Below are 25,114 nucleotides of genomic sequence, written 5' to 3'. Positions count from 1 at the left end.
GTGTATTATATGATCCTCATCACCACAGCATCAGGGGCACCTCACAGTCACTAATGGAGTTTGTCCTTAAGATAGGGAAGTATTATCCCCCAATTTACACTTGGGGTACTGAGGCAAAGGATAGATGCAGTGACTTCCCAACTTCACCCAGAAAGTGGACCTAGTTTTAATTCCTCAGACTTAGTCCCAGTCGAGTGCCAACTTCAGTCTCACTCAGTTTTTTACCCACATTCACTCTTCTCTCCCCATTTCCTGAAACAGGCAAAACCCTCATTCCCTTGCTCACCTTCTTCTACTTGAGTGAATTCCAGCATTGCCCAGAGGCCTTATCATGATCCCTGGCCTGAAGAGGAACTGCTGCTGCTCACTCTCTCTGGATCTGATTAAGGGTAAGAGATGTGTCGTGCACAGGATCCTGAAGAGGGTGAGGAATGAGCCCAGTTTTAGCCGCTGTGGAAAGGAGGGAGAAGAGTCACTTCCAGAACAAGCCAGGACTTGCCATTACATAGGGGTTATTGTGTAATTAACAAATGAGCTCTTGGAGAGATTTTTAACCTTGTGAAATTAAGCAGTGCTGCTTTAACCCACCACTGTAACCTAAAAAGTAAACCCTGTGAGGGTCTAATCATGGGATCAGACCTTAGGGTCACCCCAGCCGGTGCCTCTCTTTGCTTTTCTCCAGAGTCCCCTTCATGGTATGCTGTTTGCTCTTTTTCTCCCTTCTGCTGCTTTCCTCCATCATTTTCTCTCTTGCAAGCTGTGTCTTCCTCCATCATCCTTCTCCCTCCCTCACACACAAACTCCCTTCCTCATTTCCTCTAGGTCCTGCTGTCCGTAAACACTGCTCCCTCTATGTCAGGTACATTGATTCTGAGTGCAAGCCAGGAGGAGGGAGGGGGATTACTCACCCAAGGTGTGGGTGCTGCTCCCTTCAGCACTAAATCTCAAAGTCCAGAATTACAGCAAAAAAATAATTAAACACCCCCTACAAATCCCAGGGAACGGCCAGGCCTTTCCGACAGAGCCAGAGCCTCAGAGCCCTCGGACCTGTTTCCTCTTGCTGTCTCATCACCAAACCAGGGCAGGGTCCTCATTCCCTGTAGAGTGGCTAAAGGGGATTCCTTCAGGTACAAGGCTGTTGATGTCACCTTCACCAAGGTGGGGCACACCAGCCTATAACAGCAGCCTATGGATATGCCCATGTCTATTTCCAGCTGAAAGGGGTCAATGGGGCCAGAGGAGCTGGAGTCACTAAGCCAAGCTGTGGGGATGTAAATAGATACTATAGATCCCTGGAATCTCCTTTTACCTGCTGGTGAAGAAGGAGTGAGGGTCATTGTAACCCTGTCTGGGAATTGGGAGCGAGGGCATTGCTACTATGTCAGTACTGGTTATTGTGACCCCATGGCCACAGCTCATTACTTGTTATGGGATGGGTCCGTTGCGTTGCTGACACAGAACTGGAGAAAGAAAAGTGTTGTGCTTATAAATTAGCATGCCGAGTGTAGAGCAGAGTTCCCCCTTTTAATATCGCTACTTGGGTGTTTGGGGAATAGAGCTGTTGGGTTGAAAGAAGCAAGACCAGGGGGGAAAGTGGGCCAGTATGGGCCGGTACGGGCCGGTACGGTATGGGCCGCAGCAGCATTTTAACCTCATTGCCCCTTTTGCCCCCCCAGGGGTGCCGACGCGGGAAGAGGGGGGAGGGCAAAAGGGGCAGCTGCCCCGGGGCCAGTGATTTGGAGGTGGCCAGGAGCCCCGGCCCCTTTTAAATCGCCGCTGGAGCCCCGGGCGGTGCAGACCAGGTAGCGCGGATGGGTTGGTTGGGGGAGGCTGACTCCCAGCCCTGCCCCTTCCGCCCGAGGCCGGGCCTCTGTACCAGCAAGAATTTAATCTTACTTTCACCCCTGAGCAAGACCATATGTCACTGGGCGTGGCTCCTTCTGCCGTCTCCCCACAGAAAGGGCACATACTCCAGCGGCTGTGCCTTCACCGTGTCTTGTTATTTTAAGCCCCCTCCACCATTTCTACAACAATCTCTGTGCAACAGTCTATTTACAACAGCACTTTTGGCCCTCTCCCCAGGACCCGAGGGGAACAGAGGTCCCTCCCGCACTTCCTTCCTTCCTATCAGCCTTGGGCTGATGGGGTAATGAGCTCCTTAGACTTGCCAGCCAGCCAGCCTGATTGTCTAATTACCACCCCATCAGCTTTCTCAAGGGGAACTAATTAACAGTGGAGTGATCAGAGTGCAGACGCGCCTGTCTGCGTGCTGCACTCTGTCACACCATAGCTTGACATATTTTGTGTGGCGCTTCCCGGGGGCACAATTAAGGTTGCTGCAGTTGATGAAATTGTGTGGATGGGTCCTGTGGATGTCCCTTGAGTTAATGTTACCATGGGATGTAGCGAGTGTGTGTGCCTGTTTGTTTAACATTTTAGGCACATATGGATTTAGAGTCTGATCCAATGCCCATTGAAGTCACAGGAAAGACTCCCATTAACTTAAATGGGCTTTGGCTTAGACTGTAACTGTTTATTTCCTGGACTCTGAAGGTTTGCGTCAATGACAATTGCACGGGATCCACCTTAGCTCTTTACTAATGATGGTCTTGTGGGAATTCTCTAGGAATGAAGTGGCTGAAAAAGCTGATACAAAACACAACAGCCTGACTGCTGAGCAGCACAGTCCCCATGAACAGAACACCCAGGTAATCTGCTCTTTGCACTGACTCCAGGAATATCTTTGCCCTGATATTCAAAACCTCTCACTAAGCGCTAGCTATCTAAGAGATTGCCTTGGCTTCTGCAGCCATGAGCCTCCCATGACCACTATAGTCCACTGGATCAATCAAACTGTTGATCAATAAAGGGGGCGGGACCAGGAGTGCAAAAGACAGAACTTTCCCAGGAGCTGGGCTGGAGTAGGGAACTCACTCCTGCAAGAGTGAAGAATGAGGAGTGAGAATGACCACTTCCAGAAGCAAATGCAAAAGGCCCTTCTTTGGGTACATCTGGATTAGGCTAAATGGTGTGTGTTTTTAAGAACATGGTGGTTAGCATGTTATAAAACTCTAGAGCAGATGAGGCCAGTTGTACTTCGGCACACACTAGCTGGTCAACTTGAAGACTTAGGCAAGTACAACTTGCCTCAGAATGTGTTAGTCAGAGCATCATAGGTATCATGTTCTAAAAACACCTTTTATCCCAATCAAGACAAATCCTTTGACTTATCCCTCAGCAGGGTCTTCACATATGAACAGGCATTTAGCACGCTTGTAAAAACTTAGACAACCTAGAGCAGTGATACTGAGAACTCAGTGGTTCAGGAGCCAAATTAGCGATCAACATTACCCAAAAGAGCCACACTAGTGTGAATTCATCATTTGATTTACTCTCTCTATATATATGAAGCCAGGCCAATGACTGTTTACCAATAAGAGGAACTAGATGATCAGCAACAAGTGAAGGAATGGGATCTCCCCTGCAATAGCGGCTGCCATTTTGGAAGTCTTGCAAATTCATTCCTAACCGGCAGTGGCTAGATGTATTGGGGCCCATGGAGAATTACTCTAGTCTCAGAGCCTTATTGGGCAGTGGCTGCTTCTCTGTGCCCTTTCACTGGAAATGCCACTTCCTGGGTGAGGTCAGTTCTGTAGTAGACAGTATCAGCGCCAATGAATAATACTTGGCAATTGGCACTTTCCATCTTTCAACATTAATCTGCTCCAGCATCCTACCCTGAGCCCATGTTCAAAGACCCACACTCAACAAGTTATCTTACAGCCGCATGTGATCCGCAAACTGCTGCTCATGCACCTCCATCCTGTAACCTCCACACACAAACAAGCCCCCCTTAGTGGGACACTTCTACACAGCCCCAGCACAGATGGACACACTCCCTTGTGCGACCTCCTTTTATTTCTTTTAAATCAATGGTGTAATTTTTGCCATCTCAGGGACAGGCATTCGTGGTTAATGAATAACCAACGGGAGATTTATCAGTGCAGTTCCCTTGCTGAGAAGAGATAACAGAATAAGCCCAGCTCTGCTTCCGTCTCAGCCAGCGAGTGGGCACGGGGGTCTCAGGGCGGGGAGCTCAGATTTAGCCAGTGAGGTGTCCCTACACAGATGGACTTTCATTCCCAGCACTTGGGAGGTCCACATCAAACCAGACCACCCCTATGGAAGGACCCTCTGCTTGGACAGACCTGACTGTGCCCGCCTGTCCTGTCCATACTAGCATACATTCACCAGTGTGAGGATTCAGGGGTGGATTACTGACAGGCTTGCTCGTGTGTGTGTGTTTTCAGCTGGCACGTGGACATGTGCCCTTCCATCATGGGCTGTGAATAAAGATGCTGATGACTTTATGGCTATAAACCAGGGGTCGGCAACCTTTCAGAAGTGGTGTGCTGAGTCTTCATTTATTCACTCTAATTTAAGGGTTTGCGTGCCAGCAATACATTTTAACGTTTTTAGAAGATCTCTTTCTATAAGTCTTTAATATGTAACTAAACTATTGTTGTATGTAGAGTAAATAAAGGTTTTTAAAATGTTTAAGAAGCTTCCTTTAAAATTAAATTAAAATGCAGAGCCCCCAAACCGGTGACCAGGACCTGGGCAGTGTGAGTGCCACTGAAAATCAGCTCACGTGCCGCCTTTGGCACATGGGCCATAGGTTGCCCACCCCTGCTATAAACCATGCAAAGTGCTGAGGGACACCGTCCCTGGCTTTGATTACCACTGGCGCTATAGAGGAATGTCGGTGGGGTCCACTGCAGTGGTTGCTAACAGAGTATGGGGACTGTCTGTGAATGGAGTACGGCTGTTCTCCTTTTGCACCCACGCTCTGAATCTCTGACTTGAAGGAGCCCACTCCGAGAGGGATTAGGTTCCTCTGCCTGACTGCTCCAAAACCGTCTGCCCAAAGGGATGTGACTTGCACTGTGTTCTGAAGACAAATGCTGCTCATGGGAAGTGAGGATCCTGAGTTTTCTTTGCCCCCCTGGGGCGGGGGCGAAGGCTCCTGAAGAGACGCTGTGGAGTTCCAGTTTGCCTGAAGCACTAGTGAGAGGCAGCCCAAGCAAGCAGGGTTTTGTTTAGGTGGCTGCACAACCCACATTATGAAATGGAAGGGTTCTGCACAGCTGGCCGGGGACTCCCATAATAACCATGCTCGCTGACAAGGGGAAGAATTGCAGCAGTGTTTGAGGCCAAGGGATGCTATAACACAGAGATAAAAGCTATCAGGCAGCGCAGAGAGAGACCCACACACGCACAGAAAGAGAGAGAGATGGGGGTGGGGAGGAAAAGAACTAAATCCAACTTTAATTTTATAAGGCTGCTTGCCCATCACCGTGGAATCTGAGTGCCTGAGAGGGAGAGATCCATATAGCAGAAGGCATGCTGAGGGAGGCCGAGCAGATACAGAGTCCTGAAGGGCAGAAATGATATGAAGACAAAGACAATGAGAGAGACCACGAAATCTGGCAAGATATCAGCATGCCCTAGTGTGAGAACTTATACAGTGACAGCAGACTGTACCATTAGGGCAGCTGTGAGCTCTCCGGTCTGGATCCTCTTGTCCAGCCCTTAGCACAAGTTCGTGGTGTGGACCGTCAGGGAGAGCTCTCAGCAGCTGAGGTGCTGTGACAGTGCCATGGGAGGGGAGCGTCAGACTCGGAGGGAAAAGAATGGAAGTGCCTCGCTGGCACCAGCAGGGAATGCTCTCACGAGGCAGAGCTATGGATGGTTTATTTCCTCTCTCAGCCTCTTTCTCCATTGTGTGGAGATGGGCTGTTCCCATGGTGCAGGATGAAGGTATTCTGGGATGTACTTTACGTCACCTGTGTTGTAATCATTGCTAACTAGAATGTGCGAAAGCCAAGGAGGCCAACGACCTGGGAGTGAATGACACTGTCCCCTCTACTGCTCCAGCACTTCCTCCTGTCGGTTCCCACACTGTCATATACTCAAGACACCACATAGAAGGGTGGCTCTGACAACGCTGTAAGTTCAACAGAAGGAACCTCCTTAGAACAGCACAGTTACAAAAAGCAGGCAACGTTCATAAGCTAAGGTTCCATAAGCTTCTACTCTGCCCTGGCCCCTGAATCCCTAACCCAACACCTCTGTCTCTGAGATGTCTTTACACCCACCTTCCCTTTCTTTCCAATAGGAGCCATGGATGCCTCCCCACATATGCCCTCCAGTACCAACAGAGTGAGACAATGTAGCTCTCATCTACCACCGCACCTATCAGTGTGATAGCAGAAACCCTCAATGCACTCACGTAAAAGCCAGTCCACTACCTCAGCCACCTAACCAACCAGATGCCCTCCACCAATTCACTCTCCCTCTACGAGCCAGCTGAAACATCTCCCTTCCAGCCCACCATACACAGACCAAAGTCCAGGCCCTCCCCTCCCCTCCTACCCTCTGTAGTCAAGAGACCATAAAATATGAATTATATCCCATACATGCAGTCTGCAATGTCCTCCTCTTCAACCCTTCCGCTATAAGACACAAAGCCCAATCTGTCCCATGCAACCCCTATCTACTTACCTTATTCCATAGCCCAGTGACTTCCCCTCCACATAAAAACAATTAGCTACCTTAATAACTTTCAGTCGTCAGATACTGGCTGCAGTATCCACAGCACCCCATTCTACCCTGAAGACCTGGTGAGCGATGGAGTTGGCTGCTCTACACCGAAGGATGCCATGCATAAAAGGGCTGCCCTGGCCATCATTGAAGTCAATGGGAGTCACTGACTTCAGTTTGAGCTGGGTCAGGCCAAAAATGCGTCGTTCATTGTTCCTTTCAAAAGTTAGAAAAATGAGTGATGTTTCAGAATCATCCTAACCCCCGTTACATGGGTGGGGCAGCCCTGCGGGGTTTGTGCAACTTAACTCTGAATTTTAATTTTTTTAAAACTACAATATTCGAATGTGGTTCTGCTATTCCATACTGGAGTGATTCCCAAAGGCACACAGGGGGTTCAGCACCTAACTCCCATTGGAAGGTGAGGGGTTTGGGCACCAAACTCCCACTTATGCCTTTTGAAAGCCTCCCCTTAAGTGTGTAGTTAGAGAGAGGAAATGTGGGATGGTGTGATAGAAAGGGTTTACCCACACAAGTCTGGGATGGCTGCAGTATTCACAAGTAGCAAAGCCACACAAGAGAGAGGCAAATCATTCCAACCAGCCTCTTCTAAAACTTCCATTCCACAGTGGCAGATACCGTCTCTTTATGTACATATGGAACCAAAACCACACTGGAGGTGTTCTGTGTATCTCCCCTATAAAGCAAGGTGCTGTAGTTGCCATCAGCCCAGCTGTGTATGGTTCAAAGGGAGCCATAAAAATAACTTAAAATAGTTTTAATACATCTAATCTCTTAATACACCTAAATGTAAGGTCTGACATGTTGGAGGCGTTCAGAGGAAGAAGCAAGTGCTGCTCCTGTTTCTACTGCCCCAACCGAGATCCGGGCCCCGCTGGGCTATGTACATATTAGCCCTTGCTCCTAAGAGCTCACCATCTAACTAGACAAGACGGTGGGGATACAGAGGCACAGAAGGTATGTCTACATTGCAGCGGGGAGTGTGAGTGCAGCATACGTGCACACTGAGCGTGCTAAATCAAAATTGGCTCGAGTAACAACAGCAGCAAAGACTTGAGCAGCATGAACACAGACCAGGGGCCTGGTCTGGCAAGGCTGGCCCGTGCCGCCGTGGCTACACTGGTAGCTATATCAGGTGTGTCACAGCTCCTGATTGTACTGTAGGCACTGGAAAGGAATGGGGTCAACCAAGGTCACCCAGTAGACAGAGGATTAGAACCCAGGCCTCCTGAGTCCCAGTCTCGCACTCGATGCACTGGGGCCGCGCTGGGTACAGTTATGCAGCCCGCAGAAGCTAATCTTCCAGACCAGAGCGAGAGATTTGGGCTCGCAGGGCTCACACTAGCACTCCAGAAATAACCACGTAAACAGTGCTTTGAAGTCACAGCCTTGAAGTTACCGCACAGGCTGGAGCTTGGGCTCTGAAGCCCACCCCACTCCCGAGGCATCAGAGCCCAAGCTCCAGCCGGTGCGGTAACTTTCAGAGAGTTTTGAATATTTCTATTACTGCTACTCTTTCATAAGCCTCCTGCTGTGCAGCAGGGCTGACTTAGCATCACAAGCCCAACTGAACAGATCTTTGAGGGAGGGGAGCATCATAACTAGTACAGTTTAGAAACCTCTGAACACTTTGGATCTCTCTTCTAAATAAAAAAGTCCTGTAACTGTATCTATATGAATACAGAATACAAGTGCCTGATACAGGAGCACCGGTCAGGGGCCTAATCAGGGAACCACCTCAGCAAGCCCCCAGAGAACTTTCCCACAGAGTGAGTGAACAGTACTCTGCTCACTTGGCTGTTGGCTCAGAGCAGCGGGGAGCCTGAAACCTGGAGGGAGAGGTGATTCTGCAATAAGGAAGAGCAGTGGGTTGAGTGCAAGGGAGACAGCGCCACCTGCTGCAGGAGAGAATGTTTACCCAACAGATACTACTCCACTGGTGTGGCACTGGGCATCTCTTCCAGTCTAAAAGCCACAGTGATCAAGGTAACGCGACATAACTCAGTTGGAGGCGTCATAAATCATTAATCTACCCTTCTCAAATAGATACTACACAAAATAGGGCCTAACCAATGGTTCTTTGAGCATCCCATTAGCACTTTTCTCCCCACCTGACATACTACCATTTATAATGGCTCTCGTCTACTTACAGGCCTGACAGCCAAGACCATCTGAATGACATTTTTAAGTAAGAGTTTGTAAAATACTGTCTCAAATGATTTAGTAAAAACTCTTAAGTACAATACAACTACACAGGTTATTACTAGGGTTGTTGATTAATTGCAGTTAACTCATGCAATTCACTCAAATTAATTGCGATTTAAAAAATGAATCACGATTAATCGCAGTTTTAATCGCAGTGTTAAACAATAGGATACCAATTGAAATTTATTAAATATTTTTGGATGTTTTTCTACATTTTCAAATATATTGATTTCAATTACAACACAGAATACAAAGTGTACAGTGCTCACTTTATATAATTATTTTTATTACAAATATTTGCACTGTAAAAATGACAAATAAAAGAAATAGTATTTTTCTGATCACCTCATACAAGTACTGTAGTGCAATCTCTTTATTGTGAATGTGTAACTTACAAATGTAGGTTTTTTATTGTTACATAACTGCACTCAGAAACAAAACAATGTAAAACTTTAGAGCTTACAAGTCCACTCAGTCCTACTTCTTGTTCAGCCAATCGCTAAGACAAACAAGTTTGTTTACATTTACTGGAGATAATGCTGCCCACTTCTTATTTACAATGTCACCAGAAAGTGAGAACAGGCATTCGCATGGGACATTTATACCCGACATTGCAAGGTATCTACATGCCAGATATGCTAAACATTCGTATGCCCCTTCATGCTTCAGCCAACATTCCAGAGGACATGCTTCCATACTGATGACACTCATTAAAAAAATAATGCGTTAATTAAATTTGTGACTGAACTCCTTGGGAAATAATGTATATCTCCTGTTCTGTTTTACCCGCATTCTGCCATATGTTTTATGTTATAGTAGTCTCTGATGATGACTCAGCACATTGTTCATTTTAAGAACATTTTTGCTGCAGATTTGACAAAATGCAGAGAAGGTACCAATGTGAGATTTCTAAAGCTAGTTACAGTACTCGACCCAAGGTTTAAGAATCTGAAGTGCCTTCCAAAATCTGAGAGGAATGAGGTGTGGAGCATGCTTTCAGAAGTCTTAAAAGAGCAACACTCTGATGCAGAAACTACAGAACCTGAACCACCAAAAAAAAAAAAAATCAACCTTCCGCTGGTGGCATCTGACTCAGATGATAAAATAAACATGCATCGGTCTGCACTGCTTTGGATCATTATCGAGCAGAACCCATCATCAGCATGGACGCATGTCCTCTGGAATGGTGGATGAAGCATGAAGGGACATATACATCTTTAGCAAATCTGGCATGTAAATACCTGGTGACGCCGGCTGCAACAGTGCCATACGAACACTTGGTTTCACTTTCAGGTGACATTGTGATCAAGAAGCGGGCAGCATTATCTCCTGCAAATGTAAACAAACTTGTTTGTCTCAGCAATTGGTTGAACAAGAAATAGGACTGAGTGGACTTGTAAGCGCTAAAGTTTTACATTGTTCTATTTTTGAACGCAGTTATTTTTGTGCATAATTCTACATTTGTAAGTTCAACTTTCTTGATAAAGAGCTTGCACTACAGTACTTGTATTAGATTAACTGAAAAATACTATTTCTTTTGTTTTTTACAGTGCAAATATTTGTAATAAAAATAAATATAAAGTGAGCACTGTACGCTTTGTATTCTGTGTTGTAAATGAAATCAATATATTTGAAAATGTAGAAAACATCCAAAATATTTAGATAAATGGTATTCTGTTATTGTTTAACAGTACAATTAATCACAATTAATTTTTTTAATCGCTTGACAGCCTTAGTTATTACTTTGTCTGCCAGTTTTGGAATCTGATTAACAATTATCAAGTTCGTTTGGTGCAATTTGCCCTGTATTCACTTCATACCATCATCTCTTAGATAACCCCTACAGCTTTGCTCTCACTATCTCTTGTTTAGGAACAGAAATTACTTTCCAGATGGTAATTGCCAGGATCATCCTTTAATTTTACTTTTTGAAGATCTGTCATCACATTTGCTTCTCTAGTACCTGCACAGTACTCCATTTTTCAAAAATAATTCTCAGTGCTTCGTTAGCTAGTTCCCTTAACGCTGTAAGATGTTTAACATCCAGAGTGCCTGCTTTGTATATATTCACATTTTTCCTCACCAGTAGCTATATTTACATGGTTATTTGTTCCTGTTTATGGATTAATATAAATATAAACTCCTTTTTTCTGTTAGACATTTTTATAAGTAGTTCAATAGCTTAGTCATTTTAGAAGTTATTAATTCCCCCAACAGCCCTGGGTCTCACCTGGGAATGACCATAATAAATATTCAGAGAACTATTCCACTTGATTTATTAATCATAGAATCATAGTGTTAAAAGGGACCACAAAGGTCATCTAGTCTAACCCTCACACAGGGAGTTAATGGGGCTATTTTCTTTCTAGCGCTCTTTCCCTCTGCCCATATATTTCTAACAGCTGATCATGCCCCTTTGTGCAGCATGATTTCATCCAGATTGCTCCCCATATTCTCCTTACCTGTGTATTCTTGTCTGGTTCCCTTGCTCCTTTTCCATTTCCAGGACAGGTTTACTATTATTATTCCTAAAAATAATGTGAGCAGCACTTTACATTCACAAACAGCTTTACAAGCATCGATTAAGATAAATCCTTTGTCTTGAAGAGCTTTTACTCTCAGATCTCTGTGAAGCCACACTGGTCACCACTTCTACCCTGCATGTTTCTTTTGCAGAAGGATTACGGCCTCTTTCTGATGCCATCTTTCCAGCATTCTTCCACACTGGTGGGTTTTCATACTTTTTTCCACTGCACACCTTTTCCCCAAAAGAGTTGTTTCTTTGAATCTACTGCCTTTGCTCATGTTAACCCCATTTTTCAGCATGTTGATTTCAGATAGCTGATAGTCACTAGCAGCAAACTGCCTTGTAACCCTCGTGTTCTTAGTCAACTCCTCCTTACTAGGAAGAAGACAATTAGGTTGCATTTTCTACTTTCTAGCTCATGAAGTTTCCTGTCGCTATCAGGATTCTCCTTTATGATCCATGTTGAGCTGCCCAGTGACACAGAGAGGCTGGTATGTTCAGGGAGAGATACAAGGCTTAGAGGTCAGAGTGGGTGCAGGGGATTGGGAAGAGGAAAGGAAATACAGGACCACAAGTATCTCCAAGGAGAAGAGGAGATACCAGCTCTAGAGCTGTATGGGGGAGAGATACAGAACCCAGGGATCTATAGAGGGGAGATACATGGCCCTGGAGATGACCTCAGCATCATCTGAATGCCTCTCCACAGAAAGCCCCAGGCAGCTTTAATGACGAAGTAGTATCTGGTTGTTCCCTGGGCCTTGGCAATAGAGATAGGGTTATTTTCTCCCAACTCTCTCATCCTTGCTCAGTCCTTTAAGACATCACATCAGTCAAACTACATGGCTCTACCATTCTCCAGGCCAAGCTTGGGGAGGCACATACACCAGCCATACTTCTACATCCATTTTATACACAACTCTATACAATATACAGAAACCTTTATATACATATATCTTTATATAATATGCTATATTAATTTGTATCTTTCTTTACAGCAATATTAGTTTAGATCTTTCATACATAGGTACAAAAAAGTCACGTGAGAATGGCACATAAAGAGAGCTTGAGTTTCCTTTTAGCCTTCATGCTGGGGCAGTGTGGAGCAGGGATCCAGCAGGCAGCATTCCTGGGAAGGGCAGTGACCTCTTGAGTGAGTGTGAGAACATGGGCTCCTTTACTGCTTCCCCAGTGATTGCATATGAAGGCTCTCTAAGGCCCAGGAGAGGGAGTCGGAGCAGCTCAGGGCTGGATAGAAGGGGGTTGCCTTCTCCCCAGTGATACAAAGACTCTAAACAGGCGGTTGGGGTGAATGAGTTTGCTAGAAATTGCCCTGGTCCAATTTGCCCCAGCACAAGATGTGAAAAAGGGTGAAAGAAGCAGGCAGTGGGGCTTTCCTACACAGAGTGGCCTCGACTTCTGTTGAAGGGGGGGGAATGGGGAATGGAAAAGGAGTGTGATTTCCTGTACACAAACCTTTCTCCATAGCAACCATCATTTGGTAAAACCCCTCCCAAGTGCGAGGGCCCAAAGGCCCCATTAGAACAAAGCTGGGTGTTCTGTAACACTGAGTCCATGTAACTCGGCTCCATCCCAAGGGACATGCAACAGGGAAAATGAGCAGACTAGGGCATAAAGAAATCTTCATCTGGGCTCCTCTATTCTTGCCATTTGCACATGAGCAGCAGCATACTTGGGAGGCCAGGCAGGCAGGCAGTTCTCCTTACAGGACTCTCCTGCAAAAGGCCAGACTAATTGAAAGAGTCTTAAAGGGCAGCAGCATCCCTTCTCCTTAAGGCCACCATTCTGACCACAGGGATGGGGATGTGACTCACCACCTATAAACCATTCACTGGATTTATCAACAGAGTCTGTCATTGGAGTGGAAGCTCGAGGCTCTTGCTTTGAAGTGACCTCTACACCTCTGACTGCAGCAGCTCGGCGAGGGAGCTTGGAGCAGAGGCCTCTGCATCGCAGATGAAGTCACTTCTCCACAAGACAGTGGCCGCCAGCGGGCGCCTCAGACATGCTGATATGGGCATTGAGACGTGATAGGGTACAAGGGAGTGATCCATCAATCACACCTCTGATGCAAGTGCTTTGTATGCACCATGCCCCCAAAGTGTGTATTAAGACAAGACAGACCACGTGGGCGACTGTCAATAAATCAGTCTGAATGTTGAGTAACATACATGCTATGTGGGAGTGGAAAATGCCCCTCCAGTACTGCCCATGTACCATGTACTTTGGAACATCAGAACTTCACTAGGACTATGACAAACAGCAGAGAAGTGGAGCTCCAATCAAAATTGATGGAGGTTTTTGCCTACATTGCATTGTATTTATTTTTGCAAAATCATTTAAACTAGTGGCAAAATAACCATTTCCCTCTCTCATGGACATAATGGCTGGACGGACCCCTCCTATGTAAGAGAAAAGCAAAACAAGGCATGGCCATGTTAGCAGGGGATTCAAACACAGGGATGAGAGGAGCAGAAATCCCACCCCACTAATGTCAGAGTCTGGCATTGGAAAATCACTGTTCTAGAGCCACAGTCTAAGTGCAGTCAGTTACACCATAAATACAATGCACAGTTTAAATATAGTCAGTTCCTTTCATCATGAAATCTTGCAGAACAGAGCCATAGTTAAAAACGGGGGCAGTTTTGCTTATTATGACTAAATCTTCTGACCACCAGCCAGGGGACAAATACAGAATTGCATGACTGGCTAGACATAGTGCATGTCAGGGGTCACTTCCCCATAGTACAGCAGGAAACTGTCCTTGCCCAAGACAAGATACCAGACTAGATCGATCCAGAAGGGTGACTTATATACTTGTGTGGGTATGAGAAGGAGACCTGCTTCAGATCAGCCAGGCTTTGCTATTGGCACTTTAAGACAACCTGAGGGAGCAGGGGACAGTGAGGAAACATGGCATGGCCTAACCAAGATGGGAAAACAGAGACTGGCAGCCAGAGTGATGCTGGTCCAGTCCCCACCTGTCATCTCCCTTCCTTCCCCATTCCCAGGTAGGAGCACTGTCTCTGCAGGTGGGAAAAGGAAGCTAGTAGGCCAGGTGTCCTGTCCCAAACAGGATCCTTACATTGCAATAGAAAACAAAGGCACAACAAAGACATGAATCTAAGCACAGAAGCAATGAAAACATAAATGGAGACAACAAAGTGCTTGAAGGCAAGTTCATACATTTCCTGATGTCTCCTGGGACCATTTCCTATGACAAAAGTCATACACATCTGGGAACTGGATTTGCTCTCTCCCTGGTTTTGTTTTGACTTTCCAGTGCATATGCCTTTAAAGAACCAAAGTTTATGCCAACAGCATCCTCATCCCCTCTCCTCCTGCTCAGGGTACAGAGTGAGATGGCTCTGAGAGAAGCACAGGGCATGAATTTGGTAGGGAGATGCTGAAGCAGAAACCTACTATAGTGAAATGTGGGAACAGAAGCAGCAAGGCAGCATGCTGCCTCTGGTACACCCACCTCCTGGAGGGAGCTGAGAGCCCCACAACTAGCCTCTTGATGTGGGGAGACCAGCACCCCACACTTCTGGGACTAGAGTTCTAGTCTAGGGGCTTCCTTTCTAGAGAACTCATCAAAATTCCAGTTACACAGAGATTTATACTCACAGAGATTTGGGTTTGAGTCTTTGCCCACCACATTAATATGGTTTCCTACCATCTTACTTGGCAGTGAAGCCCCTGACTCTTAAGAGTGGGGTGTAAAACACTGATCAAAGCAAACAGGAACTGCAGTCCCCATGGGATGATCCCTGCTGTATCACAACTTCCTGTCATGGGGGCAGAGGTGGTGCCAGGAGTGGCCTCTATCATAAGGGATTCTAGTAGTTAGGAAGGGAATATTACTAGCACATAGGAGACACACCCCAACAGGGGCTTGAGGCTGAAGGGAAAAGAACGCTGATCAATCCATTTCACAGATTCTTTATAAACTTTTCTGCAAGAGGAGGATGATCTAGTGACTTGAGCACAGGCTTCAGAGCCAGGAACTCCCACATTCTAATCCTATATCTGAGACCTGGTCTACACTATCGCAGTAAGTTGATCTAACTTACGCAACTTCAGTTACGTCAACAACGTAACTGAAGTCAACATAGTTAGATCCACTTACCACGGTGGCTACCCTGCACTGTGTCGACGGAAGAGCATCTCCCGTCAACTTCCCTTACGCTTCTCGGTTAGGTAGAGTACAAAAATTGACGGGAGAGCACTCTCCCATCAATTTAGCGTGTCTTCACCAGACCTGCTAAATTGACACTTGCTACATCGATTGCAGTGTATCTACTGGTAAGTGTAGACATGCCCTAAGAGAGACTCACTATGTGACCGTGGGCAAGTAACCACCTCCCTTTCTCGCTTTTCCTGCCTGTAAAATGGGGATAATAGTTGCCTAACTCACAGCAGGACAGTGAGGCTTGCTCAGTCACAGCATGTGCAATGGAATGTAACCTTGTACAATTCAGGAACAACAGTGGAGGTAACCCAGGGACAAGAGATGTGGCTCTGACATCCGTTAGTTTAGTTTCTCAGTTGACTGCAAATCTGGACATTAACAAGAGGCCATGAGATGCCCCAGCTCGGAAGAGAGTGATGGTGGGAATATACAGAGACCTTAAATTCCACAGTAGTTACTGAAAAGGAAGAGCGGAGTTCCTGGTTGTGCCAGTCCTGCTGGAGGCTAGAGAGGGGAACAATCTCTCATATAGAAGACCAAAGGAGAGAACATCGGTGAAAAATGAGCAGTGGATTTCTAGATCATTCCTTCAGACAGCGTAAGAGGGGTTGTGTGCACTGCTTGTGAGGAATGAGTGTGTGTGTGTGTGTGTGTGTGTGTGTGTCTCATCTCTCAGTGACAATAAGGACTATTTGCTACTTGTACCAATGCTCTATCAGGCCTTCTCTGCTCCTGGCTGGAAGCGTCAGCACCCTGACACCACCCTGCCTGAAACAAACCCACTCAAGCTTGGGTACCACATGACTTAGTCCTCCATGAGCCTTGAAGATCTAGAAAGAGACACTAACCAATCAGGAAAGCACAGGCAAATTAAGAAAGTTTGCCTGCTTCATCCCAGGAGGGGTGGTGGGTGGAGCTGGGCCAGTAGAGGACTTCCTCAGTCCTAACCTAGAACCTGGGCTGGGTCAGGACCTTCATTTGCATGTTATGACCAAGCAGTTACTTTTTGTGTTCGTTTACAAGTTTAAAGGTGCGGAGAGCCAATTTTGAGTTTAACTTTACTTAACTATGAAAGGACCAACACCGTGCTCACTGCACATAATGCCTTGCTCTAGGCAGGCTGCCACACTGTTAAATCTATTTATCCTGTTTCCTTGTTTAATAGTTCATGTAATGTATCATTTTGTACAGCGTCTACCACACTAGTCATACGCATAATAATAGTATCCCTGTTTGTTCTATGTTGGGTTTTTCTTTTACACTGAGTCCTCAGACTTAATACATTACCCATTTAATCCATTACTCTTTTACTTCCCTCTGCTCTTATGATTACTAACTTTTGTTGCTAAGGAACGATAGAGAAGGAGCACGCACTTAGCTAACAGTCATTTACTCCCCAAATCACCCTAACCTGAAAGAAGAGGGATCAGAGGGATTGTCCCTTCACTCTGAAAAAATGCAGAGAAACTGAACACATGAGGGTTGGGGCAACATAACGAAACAATAACCCTCTTAGCAAAAACCCAGCTTCGGGTAGATTCAGATAGGCGATGTCAATGACAAACTGGGGGCAGTGCGGAGGGATATTCAGAAGAAGGAATCTGAGACTTAAACCGTACTACAGACCGAAAAAAAAGAAAACAATTAACTCTGCAAATTGGAGGAAGGCTGGAGGGACTTTGATAAAAGGCAGAACTAGCAGAGGTTTGATAAAAGGCAGAACTAGCAGAGGTTTGCAATAGGTTAACTTAGGATGTCTTGCCAGCAAGTATTATAGGCATTTTATTTACTTAATCACCTTATCAAGAAAGTATTAAAATCTATGTGCTATCTACAGAACATACAAATCACACAGAGCTACTGTAACCAGAAAGAGTAGATTAAAAGCCACTGTCCTTGCCACAGAGTAGGAAAGTCTCTGCAGCCAGACTGTCTGTATGTTGTGTATATGGGGAAAAGGGATAAACTGGGGTTAGCCTTTTGGTTAAATGTAAGCGTGCTTGCTTTACTTAGCATAATGAAGACCAGGCTCTAGCAAAACACGAGCAGGGGGGGAGTTCCCAAGGCATCTATTGCAGAGAAAGCGCTGCTCATCACGATGGGAAATTAAACATTATACTAGGCTGCCCTCCTGCACAATGTGAAGTGAGACTTAGCTGGAGCAGGCGGCATTTAAAAGTACACAAGGTACTTGCAAGTGTGTGCATGTGCGTGTACACAAGCAGAGGAATGGCAGATAGCCTAGAACTGAGCAGTCCAGGATATTCCAAGCAGCCACACTGAATTTATAATAGACCTGCTTGTTCTGCAAGTAAAACATGCAAAGGAAAATATGCACATTTTGCATAGGCTGGGTGATATTTGTTCTGCCTTGTTAGTGGGGTGCTCCCCAGATTCCATACGAGAATCAGTGCTATGTAATATATGGAACAATGATCTGGAAAACGGGCAAGCAGTAAGGTTAGAACACTGGTAGATGACCAAAAAAAATATGTAAATTAGCCAAGATTGGAGAAGACTAAAACCTTAAGGGATTTCAGAAGGGCCTAGCCAAGAAAGGCAAATGGGAAACACACCAGCAGCTGAAATTCAGTGTTGATTAATGAAGCTAATGGGCATTGTAAGGAATCATTTGAACAGCTCATATGCCTTACTGGTTCCAAAGTAACTGTCACAACTCAGGGAAAAAGACCTGGGCATCGGTGCGGACAGGTCAATGAAGACCTCTGCTCAATGCCCAGCTGTGGTCAGCAAAGCAGACAAAACGTTGGAATGCATGAAAAATGGGAGAGAGAAAGATACTGAAAATATTATATAATGCCATTCTATAAGTCAATGAGATACCCTCCCCAGGAATACTTTGTGCAGTTCTGGTCACCCTATCTAAAAAGAGAATAGGGCAAGAAATAGAGGGGGGTTCACAGATGGGAGACAGAAATTATCAGAGGCATGGAAAAATGTCCATATGAAGAGATGGGTAAGATTGGGACGGCATAGGTATAGAGATGAGACAAATCAGAAGGGGACATCAAAGATATATAAAATACTGAATGATATCAAGATGGTAGATAAGGTGTTCCAGTACGAAGGAACATTCAAAAAAATTGAAAGGGACCGTACCTTTGACTGGGTAACAAGCCTTGTGGATGGGGGGGAAGCGGTACATGTAGTATATCTTGACTTTAATAAGTCTTTTGATACTGTCTTGCACGACCTCCTCATAAACAAACTAGGGAAATACAACCTAGATGTAGCTACTATAAGGTGGGTGCATACTGGTTGGAAAACCATTTCCAGAGAGTAGTTATCAGTAATTCAAGGGGGGTCCCACAGGGATCAGTTCTGGGTCCGGTTCTGTTTGAAAAAGCACAAGAGCAATATCCATCACCCAAGCACATACGCCCTTCATGGATCCTCACTACTTTCAGAGACAGGATTAGAGCCCATCTCTCTTTGACCTAGGAGGTATGGGAGTTAAACCAGTGCTGTTACAATGGTTTAAAGCCTCCCATGTTGTCCCTGAATGTTCCAAGGTTTCAGGGTTACAGTCCATCACAGTCTGCTATGGGCTTTGAAGATAAAACTTGCTATGCAAGTGCTGTCTCATTATTATTCAGCTAACCACGAAGTGCCTAATTGGGGAGGTTTCTTTGTAGGACTCTTTGGCAAAGCTGCATTGGTGTATTAGGTTTCACTTTATACATTTTAATTTTTAAGGTGCAGAAAACCCAGCCTCTCAGCTCCAGCAATTTGGGTGCCTTCTGCTCTGACTGTTCACTGGAACGGCACTCCAGTACTAATCACTCACTGATTGGGACGAAAGGCAAGAGTGTGCCCCAAGAACTGACACAAACGATTAACAGCTTAGCTGCTCTCTAACGTGTCAGGTACATCCAGTACTGACCCAGTCACATTATGATGTCCCACTGACTTTTCAATGGACCATCCAAACATTAAAGGCACAAGGTGGCTGCACAGGAGCTGCAGGATAAGATCCGACAGTCAAGCAGTGAAGGAACCTTAAGTGCTAGGTATAGTTGTCTCAGAAAACGTATCAGAGTAGAGGAAAGACAGAGAAGGTGGAGTGCAGCATGGGATATGTATGGCGGATTAGTGACGGGCTCAGCGTTAAACACGAACACATCAGATATGTTCTTTTGGGTGCAATGGGAGGCTGCGTTTTGCAAATGCTCTCTATAATGCATAAGACAATGGGGTGGAGTTATGCATCAGTCACTTCAAGGGGGAAATTTAACATGTGTTTGGGCAGTGCTGGTGCAGAAAGCATGGGTTTACTCTGTGATTTCCCAGGAGGGGACAATGAAAAATGACTACAAGAGGGGAGGCCATGAGATACTGTCATTGGAAACTTTGCTAATTGGACCCTCTCACACCTCAACTCCCCTCTTCTTTGGTCAGTGGCAGCCCTGGGACACCAGAAGCTGCATATTTCCAACTTCTTGGCAGAAGCCCCATAGCCACAGAGCATGTAAACTGGGGAGCAAGAACAAACCCTGCTGGCCAGATTCCTCTACCGCTGGTCAGGGAGAGAGCTTCTGAATTCCCTGTAATCCAATGGCTTGGAAAACGTAGACAGTGTTAAAACATACAACCGCAACAAAGGGGTGCCCAGGTCAGACGTGACATCTTAGTGCAGTAGTGTGACTCATTAGTTATAATCTGGTCACTTGTGAAATCACTTAGATGCTAACAAAACCTTCACTAACAGGGAAGCTATCTGATCCCATAATTTCTGTGACTCTGACCCCCTAATCTCCCAAAATTGGGAACTGGCTTCACCTAGCCTCAGCAGATTCTCCGAGGCATCTCCTAATACAGTAGGTACGTACCTAACTACTAGGGGTTGGGATGATTCCTTCATTAATGTTTGTAAAGTGCTTTGAAAATATAAAGCGCTAGATAAGTGCTAAGTGTTATAATTACTACCCGACCTCAGCCTACTGGGCAAGGCAGGAACATGCGCCCTTTCCCCAAGGCTAGCAGATGGCTTGAGGCAGGGTGTCACCCTGTCCACACTGCAGCACCCTCAGCAGACTGCTGCAGGTGGTGAGCCTAGCCTGCTAGTCCTACTCCCTAAATTCTGCAAATTCCCCTTGTTATTCTAAACTGTACTGCTCATTGTAACGCCTTCCTGAAAATCACCTTTTAATTCCCTTACCATGTGTTCTTGCCCTGCACTTCCAATGGAGGATGGTATTCATAGATTCATAGATATTAAGGTCAGAAGGGACCATTATGATCATCTAGTCCGACCTCCTGCACAACGCAGGCCACAGAATCCTCACCCACCCTCTCCTGCGAAAAACCTCTCACCTATGTCTGAGCTATTGAAGTCCTCAAATCGTGGTTTAAAGACTTCAAGGAGCAGAGAATCCTCCAGCAAGTATTAATACAGTTGTTCTTGTACAGGTGCCAGAACCATTCATGTTATCAGCACAATGCTGGTCAACTGTTGCTGCAAAGCCAGCAAGGGGAACACACCACACTGCTCTTTTTGGTAGGGCCTATTTAAAAAAAAAAAAAAAAAAGAAGGAACTTTGTTGCTCAGCAACTAATAGATTAAAAAAAAGATATTTAGAATCTGAAGGACATTATTCCCTCTGATTGCCGGAGTTTTAAGAAAGGTCACATCTGGAATCTAAACTACTGGGACAGTTAAAAAGATTTTGTTTTAGTATTTATAAATGGAAATGTCTGCACTCCCAGTGACTAAGCATTTCATGGTAGGGACTGGGGAATCTACCCTACATGATATTGTCACACTGGACACATAGGAGCCAATTCAACATTGCCATGCTGAGTGGGTGTAAAAATGTTCCTGTTCTTATTTGGTGCCATTTTACACTATTTTTTGTTTGGTGTTTGTACAGCACCTAGCACAAACAACCAACAACACACATGTACCATGATGGTGAACTGGACCCATCAATTCCTGTTGTGTAATGGGGCTAACCTATCAGAAGCATGGAATTCTCACTGTCCTGGGAATTGCACAGCCAAGGGCTCCGGTATGATGGGGGCATTTTACAGCTGACTCAAACAGGAGATTCTTTTCCGGTGAAGGAGGGCAGAGCTGCAGAGACACGGATTGATTCTGCAGAGTTCTGATATGAAGTCTTTTTCCAGTTAGAGGACTCTTGTAGGTCACAGTATGTTTAACTGCCTAGGCAGTTAGTCTCCCTCCTGCTTCCATCATCGGAAAATCCCTTCCATTCATTCAGTAGAGCCAGCAGGCTACCCTGGGCACTGGCATTGAGAGCAACAGGACTGGTTGCTCAGTCACTATTTTTGTTGACAATATATTGGGGCTTTTTAACGAGTTGTCGTGCAGCAGGGTGAAGGGGATGAACCCCTGTGGGGAGGGAAGCATGCAGCTTCCCCTTGGGCTTGGATCAAAGGGCCTCCACTTTGAAACAAGGATTTGCAATAACAGCACCTCCTGCCCCCTCCACTCTCCCCTCAGCCCCCACACTGAGGGAACAGCAAGGAAGGGGAAACAGAACATTCTTCTTGCTCCAGGAAGGCTTTCCAATTTGTGTAATGAATACCTTCTGAAAAGCTTAGCAGCTCTGTAAACATACATGAGATTTCAACACTTGGTAAAGGTTCATCTTTTCCCTGAACTCCGAGGGCAGAGACCAGTGTTGGTCTGTGAGGAAGGTGGACTGACGACCAGGAACAGGCCCAAGGAGGCTCCCTGGCACCACAGGGACCTGGCAGATAATGCTTGGCACTGGCAAGCCTTTTAAATACCAAAAGCTAGTTTAAACCAATCCATCCATGCGGTATTGAGATGAAAATCCTGTCAGTCTGTGGTGGGAACATCACCAGTTCCGAGTGTTCCAGGGAGCTGTGAAGTGATGAAGGCGAGACCCAAGAGACCTTCCCCACCCCTCTGGTGGAGGACGGATGCAGCAGTGGCCTTCGGCTCTCTAGTATATGGATTTCCTTTCTTCTCAGAAGAAGCCTGGTAGTCAGTGAACTCAGAGGTAATCAGGGAAGCGAAAACACACAGTGCCAGCCTGATTCTCGCTGCGCCTGGTCAGGGAGAGGGTGGCTGCATTCCCTGGGAATACAGATCCAATGGCTTTAAAACGGGAGAGAGTGTCTTATAAAAACAAACACCATGAAAGGGTGATGAATTGGTGCTTGGGTCAGACGTGACGTGTTAGTGCAATTGGGCCCAAAGTCGCAATCTGCTCACTATTGACACCACTTAAATGACAACGGGAGGTGATACACCCTTACTTCTGATAATCCAGTCCTCTCACTTCAGGGAATTCACCCCCTGTCTCCAGCAGACTCCCTCGAGCAGGAAATCTGAGCCCTGTGCCTCAGCAGATGCCCTGAGGCAGGGAATCTGCCCTCTGATTTAATCCAGTAGGCTGAGGTAGGGAAACCAAACATCTAACTCCATTGATGAGACCCTCTTAGTGTAGCAGGCTTTGAGAGGCAGAACATCTTCTCCCAAACTTAAGCATATGACCCAGCATACGGAATCCATCCCCCTGACGTCACGATGCCACCAGCAAGGCACCCCAGAAGGAACATTCTCAGGCGTCTCCCCCACTTCCGAACTGCCCAATGACCAGCTCCTCCAAGTGTTATCCCAGTATTCAGCTCATGGGATTGGCTCTTGGAGCCTCACCCCTCCACTCCTGCACTAGAGGGCTGAGATCATGAGGTCCTCCTGCTTGGCAGGGCTGGTCACATGACCAGCTGGAGTGGAAGTCCGGATTTTGTCAGTGACCAGGCATTCCTGGCTGCTCATGCCCGTGGGAGTGATGTCCATAAGCTCTCCAGAGGAACTCAGAGGGAATGAGGGGGAGACTGAGATGCCAGAAGAGGGATCTGCTGAGCCAGCAAACAACCTAGGGGGCTTGGGGACTAGGTTGGGCTCATACTGTGCTCTCAGCAGGATCTCCTGATCACTGACTGACTTGGGCATCTCAGCAAAGTCACTGGAGCTGTCAGATACCATCATGCAGTAGAGGTCCTGGAAGGAGCTGGTTTTGCTGTCCAGGTTAAAGAGGCTGTCTATAAATTCAGCAAACTCCAGCACTTGTGGACTGGGCACATCAGTAAGCCGTCCATTCTGGAGGGTCAGTTCCTCCTCGGGGACGAAGGAAACGTGGTCCCCTTCACTACCAGCCCCTTCCTCACTGCCGCGCCGCTGGGGGGTAATGCCACCACTGTTGTGCAGGGCCTCCGGGGGCTGGGTCTCCTGGGAGTGTTTGGAGAGGCTGTCGGCAGCAAGCAGCTCTGTCCGTGAGCTGAGGGAGGGGTTCTCCTCGGGGATAATGGGGTCTATATAAAAGCAGTGTGTCTCATCCTTCTCCATGACGACGTGGAGGCTGGGTGAACCGCGGATGCTCCGGAATCCAGAGGAGCGCCTCGACTCAAAGCTGTAGATGGATTCATTGTCAGACAGACTCTCCATGGTAGCGAGAGGAGCACGACGGTCCTGCAGCTCCACAGACAAACGCTCTTTGGTATCCAGAAGCAGTAGCTCCACAGGGTCCTTCTGCACAGGAGAAAGGAGCTTGGTCTCGTAAAACCCCTCCAAACTGATTTCAGAATGGGACTTGCTCCTGCAAAGAGACAACAGAAACATGAGGCAGCTGCATGACTCTGAAACCTGACTGATACCAGCTCATTCCTGTGTAAATGAGGGAGTCCCAGACACCATCTCTCAGCACCAACATAGCTCTGCTTACTGAGTGCATGTCAGACATCACCTCTGGGCCCAGCACCGTCACATATACCGTGGCAATCAGCATCTCACTCTCCACCTCCTAACTCCCAACACTGTCAGTTAAAGTTCTCGCCTGCCACAAATTTAACCCATCACCCTGTACCTAGTTCCCTGAGTAGCCTCTCACCTGGAAGGAAATGATGGAAAGTGAAGCAGCAGCAGGCTCCAATCCTGGACCGCCCTATCTCTGACCCTCCCTTTCACAGCACAAGGCTTGAGAAAGTAACCTCCTCTCCCCTTCACCCACCTCCAAAACAAGAATGGCCTCATATTATTTCACTCTAGAGTCTGCTCTGGCTAGAACATGGAAGTCTCGCTCCTCTGGGTAGTCAACAGCCTCTTCCTCCTCTCTGCTTGCTCCTATCTCCCTCTTTTTGGCTTCATTGTAGCCTTCACTAATCACAGAATCAAGGACTGGAAAGGACCTTGAGAGGTCGTATCTAGTCCAGTCCCCTGCTCTCATGGCAGGACTGCTCCCTCCTCTGGCTGCTCTACTGTCATGGTTCTGCCCCTGCCTAGCCTCTCATTCTGTCTCTGGTGATGGCTCCTGCTCAGGGCCTAGAATCCCTCTGTTTCCAGTCTTCTCCTCCCTTCTCATCTCCTCTTTTTCTTTAACTTCAGATACTACTCAGTTTTATCCCGGGGTGCAGATTTCAAAACCCTTAATGACTCCATCATGTTCGGCCTCCCTATCTGTCTTAGCCAGATAAGTGCACGGCTTCCTCTCAGCTTCCTTTATCTGAAATCTCAGAAACAGAAGTCCTTTTCTGGG

At 46.4% G+C, this 25,114-nt stretch overlaps 1 protein-coding gene across 2 annotated transcripts in view; it reads right to left on the bottom strand.

Annotated features, from left to right (window-relative positions):
* Window positions 1–12,290: 12,290 nt before the first annotated feature.
* The window catches only part of DAGLA (diacylglycerol lipase alpha), a 106,625-nt gene continuing 93,801 nt past the window's right edge, over window positions 12,291–25,114 (bottom strand). For both annotated transcript variants that reach the window (XM_073346943.2, XM_073346944.2), the window contains one exon: window positions 12,291–24,178. In XM_073346943.2, coding sequence (XP_073203044.1) covers window positions 23,251–24,178 — 928 coding nt within the window. In that variant the 3' untranslated portion in view covers window positions 12,291–23,250. The remainder of the gene's footprint in view (window positions 24,179–25,114) is intronic.

The sequence above is a fragment of the Lepidochelys kempii genome, chromosome 6 (assembly GCF_965140285.1).
Source record: "Lepidochelys kempii isolate rLepKem1 chromosome 6, rLepKem1.hap1, whole genome shotgun sequence".
Classification (NCBI taxonomy): domain Eukaryota; kingdom Metazoa; phylum Chordata; order Testudines; family Cheloniidae; genus Lepidochelys; species Lepidochelys kempii.
This window is presented reverse-complemented; position numbering and strand designations above follow the sequence as displayed.